The sequence below is a fragment of the Mauremys reevesii genome, linkage group 6 (assembly GCF_016161935.1).
Source record: "Mauremys reevesii isolate NIE-2019 linkage group 6, ASM1616193v1, whole genome shotgun sequence".
NCBI lineage: Eukaryota > Metazoa > Chordata > Testudines > Geoemydidae > Mauremys > Mauremys reevesii.
This window is the reverse complement of record NC_052628.1, coordinates 94271499-94287528: the sequence shown is the minus strand read 5'-3', so window position 1 is coordinate 94287528 and position 16030 is coordinate 94271499. Positions and strand designations below refer to the sequence as shown.

The 16030-nt window shown below is 39.5% G+C and overlaps 1 protein-coding gene across 5 annotated transcripts in view; it reads right to left on the bottom strand.

Moving 5' to 3' along the window:
* The window catches only part of PCSK5 (proprotein convertase subtilisin/kexin type 5), a 285728-nt gene that overhangs the window by 75041 nt on the left and 194657 nt on the right, over positions 1–16030 (bottom strand). For 3 of the 5 annotated variants that reach the window (XM_039544180.1, XM_039544177.1, XM_039544175.1), the window contains exons 13-16: positions 11216–11352; positions 4123–4266; positions 1498–1600; positions 456–649 (exon numbers count right to left, since the gene is read on the bottom strand). In XM_039544180.1, coding sequence (XP_039400114.1) covers positions 456–649; positions 1498–1600; positions 4123–4266; positions 11216–11352 — 578 coding nt within the window. Of the gene's footprint in view, positions 1–455; positions 650–1497; positions 1601–4122; positions 4267–7288; positions 7639–11215; positions 11353–16030 lie in introns of those variants that run through there. The other 2 variants (XM_039544178.1, XM_039544179.1) reach the window with 2 other exon arrangements.

Here is a 16030-nt window from a genome sequence, read left to right as displayed (position 1 = left end):
GACCTTCTGGCTCTCACATGCCCACTGGTTTACCAGGGAAGCATAGTGTCCCAGTTTAGGAAGTAATGTTTCATATGTGCTGGAGATGAGCACATGCGTCAAGAAGATGCATTCTTCCACATCTTCCCCCACCACATAGTGGATCTACTATTGTAGTGGGACAAGCATTGCTCTGCTACCTCCACTTCAGTCAGAAAGAGGAAGGGAAGGATTTTGTCATGTACCGCTAAGCATGATTTTCAAGAGCTAACAATCAAAGCAGAATCCAGGTGTAGTTTTGGAAGATACACTTGATCAGGATTGGTTCCCAACAATTTCACAAAAGGAATGAGATTTAGAAAAGAGACAAATGTATCAAAATACACTTTTAATCTTAAAAACTATCCTCTGACCTCCCCAAACAACCCAGCCCAAATATTGGAAACCCAAAGAAATAAGCAGGAGAAAATACTGACTCTTGTCAAGGTAAAATCCATCTGGGCAGCTGGTAATACAGCTATTGGATTCTTCATTTAGATAGTAACCAGATTTACAGCTCAGGCATTGGTCACTGTGGCTTCCAACACAGGTATCACAATTGGGGGAGCATTTTTTACAGCGTTTCTTGTCTGCATTGTAGTGACCAGGTGGGCAGTTTGGAACACAGATCCTGCATTGTGCAGTGAAGAAAAGGCAGAGTCATCACTGATGTAAACCCACCACCCTATAGCAGAGGTCCCCATACTGTGTGGCATGCCCCACCTAGGGAGCACAGAGGAACCTTTGGGGGGGGCAGCCCCTAAAGAGGGCAGGGAGGGAGCACCACCCAGCCCCTCCTCACCCCCAGCTCTGCTCTGGTTCTGCGTGCAGCTGCATCTCCATTTCCAAGCCCTGCCCCTGACCCAGACCCACCCCCAGCCTCAGCCCCCTTACCCCATCCCCATCCACACCGGCCCTGGCAGAGGCAAGGGGACGCAGACCATTTACATCTGCCCCAAGCTTGCCCAAGCCCAGTGACTGATGCTATATACTAGCTATGCTGGTTCTAATTCTGTTTTTATGTTCATTTTGTTAAAAAATAGTCAGATGATGGCTGAATAATCAGGAAATGGTGTTTGAAGGATCTACATTACATTCAAATTAGTAGTGTCAAGTATCAGAGGAGTAGCCGTGTTAGTCTGGTTCTGTAGAAACAGCAAAGAATCCTGTGGCACCTTATAGACTAACAGACGTTTTGCAGCATGAGCTTTCGTGGGTGAATACCTACTTGCATCCGATGAAGTGGGTATTCACCCACGAAAGCTCATGCTGCAAAATGTCTGTTAGTCTATAAGGTGCCACAGGATTCTTTGCTGCTTCAAATTAGTAGGACTTTCCTCTAACTACTATGCAAACTTCTAAAATAAACTAAAGGTAAGAGAAATTATTCCATATCCTGTAGAAAGGGGAAAAGGAGGGAGATGTTAAGACAAAAATAGAACAAGGGATGATATATAAAGATGTTTTTTTCTTTCTTACCGTGTGTTGTTTTTAGATTTGTAGTAATAGTGTAGACAATCAGTACAGTGGTCTGGTCCTGGCCCATCACACCCTACTTTACTGCATTCTGCATTGCATGGACCTTTAAAAAATCCAAAAAAATCAAAGGAGGGGAGAAATGACACATCTGCATTTGCTACTCTGTAGTCCTTACAAAATGTTACTATAATGCGGAGTATAATTACCCCAGTTCCCTATATGGACTCAGTGACTAGCTACAGTGAAGCTAGCACAGCATCTAATACAGACTTATCAGATACCGTCTGTGGAGTCAAATAGATGCTTTCATAATAAATAAATCATTTACATTTTTCGTCACTGATGCCGAAGGTCCTTGAGTCCTTTAACAAAGACTAACAACATCATTTATCATAAATAGTTCTGTGTGCCCATATAAATCTAAGATTGAGAGCAAACAGTATCTGGTAGGCTATCACTAGCAGATTGTTGTTAATAATTAAATAAGAGTACTGGGGCCCTGTTGTTCACAATATCATTACAATATTTTTAATATGAACTTTAACTCTGAAAGGTGGGGAATTGATAGTTAAGATTATCCAAGTAACCTTAACTCTGACCTCATCTTCCTGCTAACAGCCTCTTACTAGATAGAAACTAGATGCTAGTAATGACTACTATCTTGTGGTGCAGTTTCTTCATAATTCCAGGAGAGGATGTGGGTAGATGATGACTATATAATGGTGTGGTATCTTAGAACCAGGAGGAGTTGAAAAAAGGAGATATATTAATGAATAATGGGCTCTTCCAGTCAGGGGCGGCTCTAGGATTTGCGCTGCCCCAAGCACGGCGGCACGCCGCAGGGGGTGCTCTGGCAGTCGCCAGTCCCGCGGCTCCGGTGGACCTCCTGCAGACGTGCCTGCGGAGGGTCCACTGGTCCCGCGGCTCCGGTGGACCTCCCGCAGGCGTGCCTGCGGATGCTCCACCAGAGCCGCAGGCCCTCCCGCGGGATGCTGCCCCAAGCGCGCGCTTGGCGCGCTGGGGTCTGGAGCCGGCCCTGCTTCCAGTGGCTTCATAGGTTAGAGAACAGATGAGGTCACTTGGGCTGTATGGCTTATGGTGGAATTTTGGATGTAATTTTTGGAATGTGTAGGCAAGATAATGGACTAGATTTCAGTGTATTTTCTCTCTAAATCAGCAGCTGAAGTGGGTCTCTTTGAGTCTTTTGCCCATACATAGTGTTTATTTTGTAGGTCTGTATTTACATTTTGGGAAGGCAGAGTTTGTGGTCCACAGTGGCAATGTGAATTTTATACAATGGTTTGGTGTTTATAACTAATACCATCAAAAGTGTTTAGCAGATTAAACATTATCATTATGGAAAGCTGCTCAATAACCATCAGATGTCAATCCCATCTCCATGCCATGTTGATGCCTGAAGCCAGAATAGAAAAATAAAAATAAAATGAAAAGTAAAATCTCAGTCTGTCCAGGTGATTCTAGAGTGGCTCAATCACCTTCCAAAATAAAGAGAGGTTTAAGAGTGAGTGGAGAATGGAAAAGTTCTCAGTATAATGCTGTCATCTTGGGGCTGACACTCTACCTTTAGACAGGGAGATATTGATCACAGAATCATCCAATCAAATATTGCTCAGCTAATGGCCCTCAAAGTTCCTTTTCACACATAATGGGCCCAAGTGCTTTCAGAACGCTCTAGATAATGTCATACCCAAACAGGACAGCCCCACTGACTTGTTGCCTTCTTGCTCTGACGCTCTCTGACTGATGCCAGAAAGACTAGTTAAAATATAAGATTCAATGAAGACAATGGACAATTTCTCATAGAGCTCAGTTGAAGGAGAGTGTGTCTCCTGACACAATGTAGATGATATCATCCCGAACAGCTGTTCATATATACTGCTGGGGAATTCTTCACTGTGCATATTCATCATGAATATACCATATGTACTTGCCATGCTTAAAAAAAATCAGAATTAAAAAGATTTATGTGCAACTTTAAATAACAAGTCACAAGACTCAGGCCTTAATCAAAACTCTTAACTGAAGTCCCACCACTCCCATTCCTCACGGGAAAAACCTCAGTGCAAAGCCTTTTTACTAGAGCTTTGGTTGGCATCATGCTTTTGATCTTCGAAAGTTCATTTTCCTGCATGTAATTATTATAAAGCTTGCATGCTTATATTTATTATAATTCTAACTTATAAAAAGAAGTTTTATAAACACACATACAAACTTCCTCTTCAATCCAGAGAAAGGGAAAGGCAGATCAAAGTAACTGTGCAAGTTATTTTGTATTCAATTGCTTTGGTTATTTTTGTTGTTTATTGTTTGTTTCCAGAAGCATCCACATGGTGCTAAGTGGCTAACAAACAAACAAACAAACAAACAAACAAACAAGGCACAGTTCCTGCTTCCAAGATCTTAGCCTCTAATTAGGGAATGCAAGTAGACAGAAGAAGGAAGAGTAGAGTATAGGGAAGTGGTGAACATCAGACAATTAAGGTGGCTAGGCAGTCACGTTCTGACAGTACAATGACACATACAGTGTGACAAATTAGTCCTCCACCCTATTATACATGAGGTACAGTAAATGAATGATTCTTTGAGATGTAGAGTTCAACTCACCTGCATAGTCATCTGTCCCATAATCTTCTGTAGGGTCTTCGACTGGACTGGAGCGCACTCGTTCCACTTTGGGAAAATCGTTTCTTGGCGAGTAAGGCTGGATGGATGTCCCATAAAGAACTAAGGACCATTCTTTCAATTTGCCTAGCAGTCAAATATTTAAAGCATAATCTTAGAAATTACTTTCTCTCTCTCATGTGGATTTTGATACTGATCATGTGAAATTGTGAATGATTATAAGTGAGTTTGAGCCCTTGCTTTATCTCTGTGTCCTTGTGCAGGACATAGTGAGACAGAGATAATGCAGTTTTAGTTTCAGTATAAATCCAAACCAGCTCACCTTTCTAAATCAGTTTTTCATACATCAGATCTTCCACCACATCAACCTCTTCCAATTCTAATAAAAGCCTACTTAAATACTCCATGCTTGCTTCAATAAAAAAACATAAATCGTTTTCATATAAGGGGTGAAATCCTGACACTGAAATCATATGGACTTCAATGAGGCAAGTTTTCATCCCAGATTTCACTTTCCTTCAGAACACTAGTAAACCAACTTTTCTTTTTTATTATTCTTAATCTGTCAATTAATTAGTTGCACAATCGATGGGATTCCAGTTTATTAGAGGGGTTGATTTTCTTATAATACCCTACTGGCTTTAATAGACGTCTACTAATGCACACTGAGGGAAGAAATATTCTTGTAACTTATCAAAATTTCTGTAGTAAAACTTCCATGTCATCCTCTGAAAACAACACCATCAGTGAAAACCCATACTATAAGATTAAAACATGGAAAGTAAGTTTGGCCACACTGCTCCCTTGATTGTATTTGCCCACATTAAAAATCACTATACAATTTAGCCCAAGTCAGCATAATTGTCAGTCTCTCATTATGAAAGGCTTGGGACTGAAATAGGTCAGCAGTGAATATTTGAAAAAGTCCTGCAGCTACGTTTCGTGGTGGGCTATTCTTTGGTCTAATTGCTCTTCCCTTGGAGCAACTTTTTTCAGAAGTTTAAACCAAATTAACCTTTCTTTAAAGAGATCACTCATACTACACGTATGGTAAAATTCAAATAAGCTTACCCCCTCCTTTCTATTAATTGCTCTCCACAATTTGTTTTGGGTTTAATATTCTCCTTTGCCTGTGTATTTTTAAACTATAGAAGTTAAGTTCCATTAACTTTTACTAAATCCTAGTTATCTTTCTGTATTCTCCCAATTTTGTTGCTATCCTCTAGTGAGGTACCCAAATTATATGCCCTATTACCTCTCTGATTTTACATTCAACACTTTGTAAGCAACAAGAACAGAGGTTTTCCTAAGGTGACTAGCTGATGGGAGGTGATCACCCATTTTCTTGTCAACTATTATATTTCCAGACTAAAGACTGTTGTGAAATAGTACCTGTCTCAGTCAACCCAGTATGGCCTACTGTTTGATTTTCAGCCTGATTTGATAGAAATCCTACCCTTTATCTGATGTTATTTGTCCTCTCTTGATAGATTATAACCTATTGCATCACACAGGAATAGCTTAATTCTTGCATTGAGCCCAACAACTTGTGGTTGAGGTAGAGCATATCTTTTAGTAACACATCCAACCTTGATTTAAAGACTTCAAGTGATGGAGAACTTACCACATCTCTTGATAGGGTGTTCTAATGGTTAATTACCCTACTAGTGATAAAATGTGCACCTTATTTTGCTAGCTTCACCTCCCAGCCACTTGCCTTTGTCTGCTAGATTAAAGAACCCTGTAGTATCAGACATCATCTCCCTGTACAAGATCATGCCGAAGTGCCCCCTGAACCTTCTTTAGATCAAACACCTTTAGTCTCTGGTTATACACCCCAGGATCACATTGCACCTTTTAGCCCCAGCATATCTCTAGGTGCTTATCCCTAAATCCTTGTCGGAGCCACGGTTTTCCAGTCCCCCAGCCTGTAATCATGGCCTACGTTTTAAGATGTGTGACCTTGCATTTGGCCGTAATAAACTGGATGCAGTCAAATAATGTGTTTTACTAACAGATCTAGACCATCCTGCCCTCATCATTTAATTCTTCACCAATCTTTATGTCACCCGCAAACTTTATAAGCAGTGATTTTATATTTTTTTTCCAGATCATTGACAAAAATATTGGTCAAAGAACCAATTTCTGCAGGACTCCTCTAGAAATACTCCACTTATTTTTGCTGCCCATGCATGGAATCTGGAAGGATTTTTCTCCGAGATCAGATTGGCAGAGACCCTGTGTTTTTTTCACCTTCATCTGCAACATGAGGCACAGATCAATTGTTGGTTGAGCTACAGTAAATGGTGGATTCTCTGTAACTTTAAGTTTTAAATCAAAATTTGAGGACTTCAGTTACAGGAGAGGGTGGTCAGATTCTGTGGCCTGTAATCTTCAGAAGGTAAGACTAGATGATCATGATGGTCCCTTCTGGCCTTAAAGTCTGAGTCTAAGTCCTACTGAAGCTATCATTCTTGGACTTTGCATGCATGCAGTGGTCTACACGAGCACATCTATTTACAGGATCTGGGCCTTGAACGTGTTTCTTAATTAAACAAGTGGAGGGGAGAGTAATGCAGGTGTTACCATGGGAGTAGTTTCCTTTTAAAGACTAGTTCAGTCGATAAATTGAGAAAATCCATGGAATTCGCCAGCACGTAAATGAAGTCTGCCTCAAGGCAGGTTTAATTTGCACAATGAAAATACACACACACACACACACACTTTTATAACAAAGATACAAACCATACACATTTGAGCCAAAATATTTTTTTTGGCTGATTTCACCATTAAGTCTGGCTAGCACAGTCCCTTCCCCTCCTTATATTTAGTACATAACAAAGAGATCCCCAGTTGTATGTGTAGGAGAAACAGTATATCACAGAGTTTCATACACAGCCTATGTCTGCACTTTGCCCCATAAATTCTGCTGAATTAAATGCAGAAATAACATACATTGTTTTTTATAAACTAGATGCTGCTTTTCTTTATGGCTAACATGTGACAATACCTTGCCCAATGCTACGGTCTGATGACATCAGAAACATTACATGGGTTGGCCATTTGTTCACATTTTGAGACAGGTAAACTGTAGTTATTAATTATAAAACTTTTTGATAGCCAAACAAGTATTTACAGACATGCAGAAATACAAAACACATATGGTGGGGAAAGCAGTGTGATCAGTTGCAGACTCTGGTGATAAACTGGGTAACTATCATAGATTGTACTGATGCACCTTTGCTTACTTCACACTCTGCTCACTGATCTATCACTGCCAGGACAAATTCAAACATCTGAGTTTTTCCTTGGATAACATATGCCAGGCATTAACACATCTCTTCTGTACAGGAATGCTATTGGACGGTTTCCATCATGAGGCAAGTACTACTCTGGATGCTGAGAGTAAATGATGCTAAAGCGGATGAAAAGAACCAGGGCCTGTATTCTCCACTGTCCTGGATCCTGTATCAGAGGGGTAGCCGTGTTAGTCTGGATCTGCAAAAGCAGCAAAGAGTCCTGTGGCACCTTATAGACTAACAGACGTTTTGGAGCATGAGCTTTCGTGGGTGAATACCCACTTCGTCGGATGCATGTCCTGGATCCTGTGTTGTCACTTACATGCGTGTGTGTGAAGACAGCGTGAGTGTCTAACATTGATATTCGGGTCCGGTGGTGTTTTACACCCATCTTCAAGGCAGTGAAGAATCACTTCTCCAGGTCCAGATTCTCAGCTATGCCCACTAACCACTGGGTGCATCAGCAGATATGGGGGATGATTTCCCATTGGCGGGATTCCTGACAGTTTAGAGCAGTCTCAGGATGTCTTTAAACTATGCTGGCTAACTATGGCCCTAGGGGCTCATATACCAGCTGTGGACTTCTACAGCTGGGTATTGGAGGAGACGGCTATGATAGCTCTGTGCCAGCTGCCAGAGAAATCCTCAGCTGGGCAGGTCTACTGGATTTACAACTTCTTTGCATCACATGAGCTAGATCTTTACCAGTTGTAAATCCTCATTGCTCGATTGAAATCAGTAGAGCTCTGCCAATTTACACCACTTGAAGATCTAGCTCCATATGATAAGCCACTCATTGTGCTGCAGTTCATGCAATGTAAAGTATTAAAATCAACAGGAATACTCATTCAAGCTAGAGTTTGCAGGAACAGGTCCTTAAAGAGTATTTGAACTAATGTAAGTCCTATATAAAATTTGGTGGAACTCAATCCTCTCTTTAGCCTGTCCCCTTTTCACTGCCCTGGTAGCATAAAGGGGCTATAAATGGACTCTGGAGAATAGCCCCTCTATAAGGAGTTGGTGGAGAACTACCGAAGTGGCTCTATGCCAGCCGTTGCTCATGCTCTAGCATAGGGAGCACGCCACGGCAGAGAGGGATGGAAGTGGCTGGAATGCATTGCTCTTTGCTGTACTTGGCTCGGGGATGACTCTTAGGGTGCTGTTGCAAGCTGCTCTAACCAATTCCTTGGAGCCAGGCAGGCCTCTGGCTACCCCAAGAATAAATTTGGTAACATTAAAATATTGATGAAGTTGCCAACCATTGACTTTATGGGCTTCCTTTTTAATAACCTGATAAAAGGAGGAACTCCATTGAAGCCAATGGAATGACACCAGTGAAAACTGGTGTGAGAAGATAATCAGACCAGAGAAAGCTGAGTGATGACTGAAAAACTGAAGCAGACTGTATTTTGCTTCAGACCTCTAGAGTGCTGTAGCCAAGCCCTTCAAAACTGGGTGCCTAAAGTTAGTCTTCTAAATCCATAAACCCAGCTGGTAAGAAGGAACTGAGGGGGTGGCGGGTTGGCAGGGCCCTATATTGAGCACCATGAAGGCGTGACCCCAGGGGGTGCCCAGGCCGACCCAGTAGATGCTGCTATGGGAAAAACCTTCCAGCTGCTGTGCACGCGGTGCGTGCACACCTAATTAGAATTGACATGAGCAAGCACTCGAAGAAGAAGGTGCATTATTCCAATTTAAGTATCTTAAGCCAAATCCATTTCAACCAAGAAAGAAAAAAACACTGTTCCAGTCCACAGGACAAAAGGCCATCTCTACATCTGATATCAAAACTACTAATGGGACTTTCTGACCAGGCTGAATTTGGAGATATTTAATATGTTTCTTATGTTATCAGCCACAAACTTTTTTACAAAATCAACTTTAAACATATAATTTTCAAGCCTCGTAGCTAGTACTTAGCCAAAAATTCTTTATTCTTTTCCTGTGTACTGATGATATGAAGGTGGTCATCATATTTGGTGAAAGCAGTTTAGATTTTTGAGTGTCATTATATATTTTCTAATTCAGAAACAAGTGTATTTTTAATTGTTTAAAAATAAAATTCTAATGTTAAACTATCAAGAATAAATTTGTATGGCTTCATATATTTTATCTTGAGTATCAGACATGTCTTATTGAAATTTAGGGTTGATTTTAGGTAAATCAATTAAAAAAAATCCTAAATGGTTTGTGAGTTTTCTGAAGAGTAATATATTTTGTTGTATTTATAGAATTCTAAACCAACATGCCTAGTGGTAATTTTATGGTGACCCTGATCAGATTTTAGATAGTTAATCCTGAATTTTTATAAATTTTTTAAATGTCACAAGGTAGTCATCACTCAGATTTTTCCACCTTTATTGCAATATTGTTTACTGAGTTGATTCTCAGTGTTTTCAATTGTACTATCAGTGTTAATTTAGCTTTACTGTTACATAATTTTCAATACATTCTTTGTACTCCAACTCTTGTGACCATTTTTAGTATAGATTTCTTGCTGATGTAATTTTTCTTCCTCAATTTTTTTATTGAAATAAATCTTGACAGAAATTAAACGCCCTCAGACAACTGATCTGAGGGCATCTCATTTATTTTGATGTGAGATATCAAGGGAAGCATTCTACTCTATATTCATTAATAGTGGTGGTATTTTTTGTTTGCAGTATATCTTTTTGAAAATGAGGCTTAAGGCTGAGATTTTTTCAGAATACTTAAGATACTCATCTCATATTGCAAGTCAATGGGGATTGGCACCTAACTCTCTTGTGCCCCTCTGAAAATTCTAACCTAAATCTTCATTTATTTGACCTATCTGCATTGAAATTTTTGGATATTTGCATATACTAGTGTACCACATATTGGGACCTATGTGTGGAACAGGAATTACAAGCAGGAGATCTTCTGAGGCTAAAAACATATGTAACCAAGAATAGGATTCAAAAGCGTGAGAATAAAAGGTCGGGGACACTTTGTCTTGTGTATAGCAGCACAAAAAAACCTCAAAGCAGTTGTAGAGGCTATGGGAGGCTCACCCCAGTAGAGAGAGAGAGAGAGAGAGTGTGTGTGTGTGTGGAGATTCTCTGGTGGTGGAGAACTGATCAAGGCCACTTCCCTCCTTGTAGCTGGTGCAGTGAGCATGGACTGGAGAAAGTGTGTGGACAGAGATTACTAGCAGTTTTATCAGCCACAACGAGGGGAGTGGCCTTCATCAGCCTGATGCACAGGTGGCCTAGAATCTGAGGAGCTCAAAAGGGAGCCTTTACCAATTTGTACATGCCATTGTGTTAACTGCCTTAAAAATGCAGGCATGCAACTGCACATACCAAGCTTGGGCTTCTCCTTCTGAAAATTTGTCTCTAAATCCCTTTGTATTTTCAAACACTGACTCTTGGCTGCCAAAACTCACAAGCCTGGTGCCGTCTAGCTGTGGAGTGCAACTTATGCCTTGAGATGGCAAGTTTTCATATGGTGGGGAAAAAGGAGGTGGTAGTTTGCCCCCAAGAACACTGCATTGTTGCCATTCTTTTCCACACAAATCAGAAGTAGGTTCATGATAAGAAGGAGCTACAGGTCTCAGAAAACAAGTAATAAAAGTGTGGAAGTGAAGCAGAACAAATAGATGGGAGTCAAATTCTGCCCTCAATTCTCTGCAATCCCACTGAAATCAGTGTGTCTGCTCAAGTGTAAATGAGGACAGGAATTAGCCGCCCAAGTACTGCATGCAACTTAACATATTCTTCTGAACCACTGAGCCTAACTAAAGGATAGATTCATACCTGGAGACTTGAAACTTCTCAGCTGAGATGGGGTATCATGAATCTCCAACTTCCAGTCACCTGCTGCTTTTTCACCCCAGCAATGAGTAGTCATGAACTCCCAGTTTTTAAAACCTTCTGTGGAATGATCAAATAACCTAAGATAAAGCAATAAAGTATTACTATATATACAGAAGAACAAGAAAATAAACCCTTGCCTTCATTAGTGATCCTCAGCCCTCATGTGTGCCCATTCACAAACGAATTATATTTAAACTAATTAGTGTATCTAATCTAAGCATTTATACTGAATTTATCACTATGGTTTTGCAGCACCTATTTCAAACATATCTGATGGGACCATTTTGTATATAACAAGTCAATGGGGGAGGGAGGACAATTCTTCTATATGCTGTTGCTTCATATAATACAAGAGAGAATGAGAGTTTATTTACTGCAAATTAAAATTGCCAGTGCAGTTTAATAAAATTCACATCCTGAAAAAGTACACACTGAACACAACTACCTTTCCTTTGTTCTAAAAGTGTGACCCAGATACAAACATCATTTTTTAAGTGGAAAGTTTTCTTTTTTCCAGTTTTGGGTTGAAATACTGAACAGGGGGTTAAGAAAATAAGAAATACTAGGTGAGCAATACAATATGAGCAGCTGGGGCCAGGAGAGATTCAGTACTCATGATGCTTGTGAACAAAACAAAGGTAGCTGAGACATTGGTGTATCAAACTTCAAATGATTTAAGTATTGCTATATCCAAAGGTTTGACAGAGTCTAGTTTTGCTTGAATGCAGAGACTAATTGGCATATGATGATTTTGTCTTACTAACAGTTGTACAGTAGTTTCATTACTTAGGGCTTGGATGAAGAGGTTGGAGCTTGGGTCTGAAATACCCAAGTTTTATTGCCTAAAACTGGAATTTATTAATGAGATTTTGAAAAGACACAAGAGAGCATGCCTTTTTGTTCAGGGTTAACAGCACGTTGCCTGGTGCCTCAAAGCTATTGATGAGAGATTCACTTGCATAGAGACTGCTGCCTCATATATGGTACAGTTCAGCTTTGGAAGAATATATATAATTTCAGATTTCTCTCTCACTTTCCCAGAAACACACACATACAGCCAGACTCACAAATACTGTGTTTAGCTATATATTTTTATTCACACTCTTTATGTACGGAGATTCCATGGCTCACATCTGTGTTTAAGTATATTTCATAAAATTAGGTTTGTACACTAGCTGACTATTGGCATAGCACCATCGTTCATTCAATGGATTTACCACAATTTTCTCTTAAAAGAGAAAAACCTATTCAGACAAATGTCTAAAAATACCCCAAGCAAACCTTTAAATCACTTGACTCTTTCCTGTAGTTTCTAAGTGTATTTTCAGCCTCTTTTTACAAAAAAGTTGTGAATACAATGTGCAAAAACTGTGAAAGCTGCACACAATTCTAGCACTGTTACTTTGTGCGAAGTACTGTTAAAAGATGTTCCAGGCACACAAAAGAAGGTTACCTTTCCTCTTGAGAACCTCACTCATTTCACAGAGAGAGGTCCTAAACCTGTAAGGCCTCCATTTCCCTAACTTCCCTGGAGTTTAAAAGAAACCATGTGCGCAGGGAGCATGCAGGATTTGTCCTAAACTTTTCCTTCTCTCGTTTGTGTAAATGTCATCCTTCTGTCATACTCATTTGTGTCTGAATATCTGATAACATTCAATGAGGAATATATACTTTAAAATAAAACTACGTTCTCATTCTTGACTGGGTCAGATTTTTTTTAGTGCAATTCCACCGATGTCACAGAATTTGTACTAGCAGAGAATTTGGCCCATTCTGTGTGATTATCAATTTAAGTATCTGAGTACAGCAGATTTTGCAAACAAATGTTTGCTAGTATAGCATACACCAAGTACTGCAGTGATCCAGATTACCTATCCAGTTATCATTCCATACACACATACTGGGTAGGTTCAATTTAAATGATTGCAAAAGTTGTTTTCAACAGACTTATTACAGTTGCCATGCAATATTGTGCTGATTTTTTACAGTAACTCAGTAAACAACTTGTACTACCACAGTATATTATTTTTAAACAGTGTGTCAGTCAGTCAAGGCAGCAACAGTCCTCTCTATTGTTATGGCAGCTAAATTACATAGCATTATATAAATACCATGTAATTATTTTTAAAATTCTATATTTATTGGGATTTAAGTCACATACATTTCACAGAGACATGTCACAGATATTTACTGCCTATTTTTACCAAGGACTAGGACAAGATTTTCCACAGCATTTGTGTTTTAGAGGAGGTTATAATCTACTTTTCAACCTTGTCCTCAGATCAGTGGCAATTACATTTTCAGTCACCTCAGATGTTTTGTCTTCATATTGTTTGCTTATTTAAATTCTGTCTAAAACCACAGTCACTTTTGGGTGCAAAAATGAGACTTTGTCCCCGATGTGCAATAATATCTCTAATTAAAATTTACTACAGAATTCTACATTAATGCTGTAAGTAGTCAAGTTTTGGATCGTTATTGGGGAATAGTTTTGTACCGTTTCTATTGTAGGGGATAGTTTTTGGAATGAACAGATGACCAATCTCCTATTGGAAAGGTACAGTACTTATCAAATAGGGGTTTAAATGGTATTTTTCTATTTCATTCTCACCTGTTCTTAAAAATGAACACACTGTCAACAAGCCACAGGAAAACATCACAAGAGTCAGTGAAGAAAAAGGGTTTGCAAGGAGCAAAATGGTGAGTTTGAGTTTGTAAAAGGCTGAGTTCATACGGCCTAGGCCCAGGTGTGCATGTGCTATATGCGCCCTCCTGTATGAGCATTTTTATGCTAATCTGCATATTTACTAGGGTATTTTACATAAAGGAGAGTGGAGGTGGCATACCAAGATGTCCATGTCTTTCTCATATAAGGGTGGTAAGCACTGAAGCATATATCTGAATCGACTGAAACATTTACCAGAAAGTTAGGATGAACTTTTCTCTCACACAAAAAGAAATCATACAACCGAGTAGGATTTTTTTTTATGGGCACTGAGTCATTAAAACCCAGCTCATACTTTTTCATGTGTCAGGTGGATTCAGTTACTAGGTCATACTTCATACTAAGGGTATATTTATGAAGAGTTTACAAAGAATTAGTAAATGATTAATAGCTGTTTTAATGAATGGCTAATCAACTGTTATGGATTAATGCAGAGTCCAATAGTTCAATGGGTGGCTTACAGCCATATACAACAATAGATGTGCTTATAACCACTATAACACCTCTACTTGTGCCTGTAACATACATCTAACATTAACTAATCACTCATGAACCTATAAACTCAATCTTAATATAAAGTGGGACCAGTTGCCTAAGTACTCATGTGAACCTTGGTGATACCAATATGGCCAAGATAGGTTGGATATAGCAGTCCTGACTTCCTGTACTAAGAGATGGAACATCTATGTGCTGAAAAGGAACATGTCCAGTACTAAATTAATTTTAAACTGAAAAATAATGGGTCTCTTTGAGAAATTATATAATACACATATGTGTAAGTGTGTACTGTACATGAATATATATTCATACACACACACGTACATATGTAGAAAGTATACTCAAATAATTATTTCCTTAAAACAAGATCATCATGTTGAAATGTGCAGGTCTCTCTTTCTACCACCCTCACCACTAACAATTGTATCTCCTCTCCATTTAACAGCATAATAAGAAACCGAAATATTCATCTGTAACTACATTTTAGAAATAGAGGCAGGTGAGTATCCACTTTCAATCACATTCCACAACTGGGAACATAGGGTTAGCCCCTCACAGTTACATCTATAAGATCTTCCTGGATGAAAATAGTTTAGATTTTTAGTAAACGGCTCACAACTGATAAATGCAAAAAACAAAAGCAACAATAAGAACAACAAAACCCAAGAACCCAAAGAGAAAAACAGCAAGCCATAGTTAACTTGAGTTTGCAAACTGAAACCCCCTCCTGTCTAGAACAGAAGATGGATCTGGGGGCTAGACTTTGGTGAGTACCACCACAATCAGACATCATGACAAGAGAAACAAAAAAGGTAAATTTATAAATATAGGTTTGTGTTACTTTGGTCCTTTTTTATCCTTGAAGTTCCAGTGCATGTGATAGACAACCATACACTATATACTGAATTCACTGTTTCAAGAGTCAGGAAATGTACACACGCCCAAACGATTGATGAGTGGGACTGAGGGCTGTTGGAGATGGGGGATGATTTGTCCTCTCCCGCAGAGCTCTTTGTTTATGTTGTACTCCAGCCCTCCTAAATTAGCAACTTGACATATAAGTGGTCCCTGCATGCTGGGCTAATGGGGCACAAGACTTAAGATGAACTAGTATTTTTAACATTGCAGAGTGCCTTCTTGAGCTTTGCACCTGCAGATGTTTGGGTAAACTCCTTTGAACAGCAGTTCTCCACAGGGGCTCCAGCAACTGCCTGTCAGCTGGGAGAAGTAACTGTTGAGGAACTCCAGACAGCCGAAACCAGCTTAATCAAAGCAGTCAACCAGTTCCTACCACCTATTTGCATTACAGTATGAAGAAAACAAATCCTCCTAAGAAGTGGTCTGGCAGCAGATAGGCACTCTGAAAGCCTTCTCACCTGTATCTGTTAAGTTAAAGGGATTTTCCATAAGAAAGTAGATGATTATATCTTCCCTCTGTAAAGGCATTGTTTTCTATAGATCTTACCTCCAGAAGTTCATCTCTTGCATTTATTCATTAAAGCTAATTTATGAGGCAAAATGGAACTCAAGCA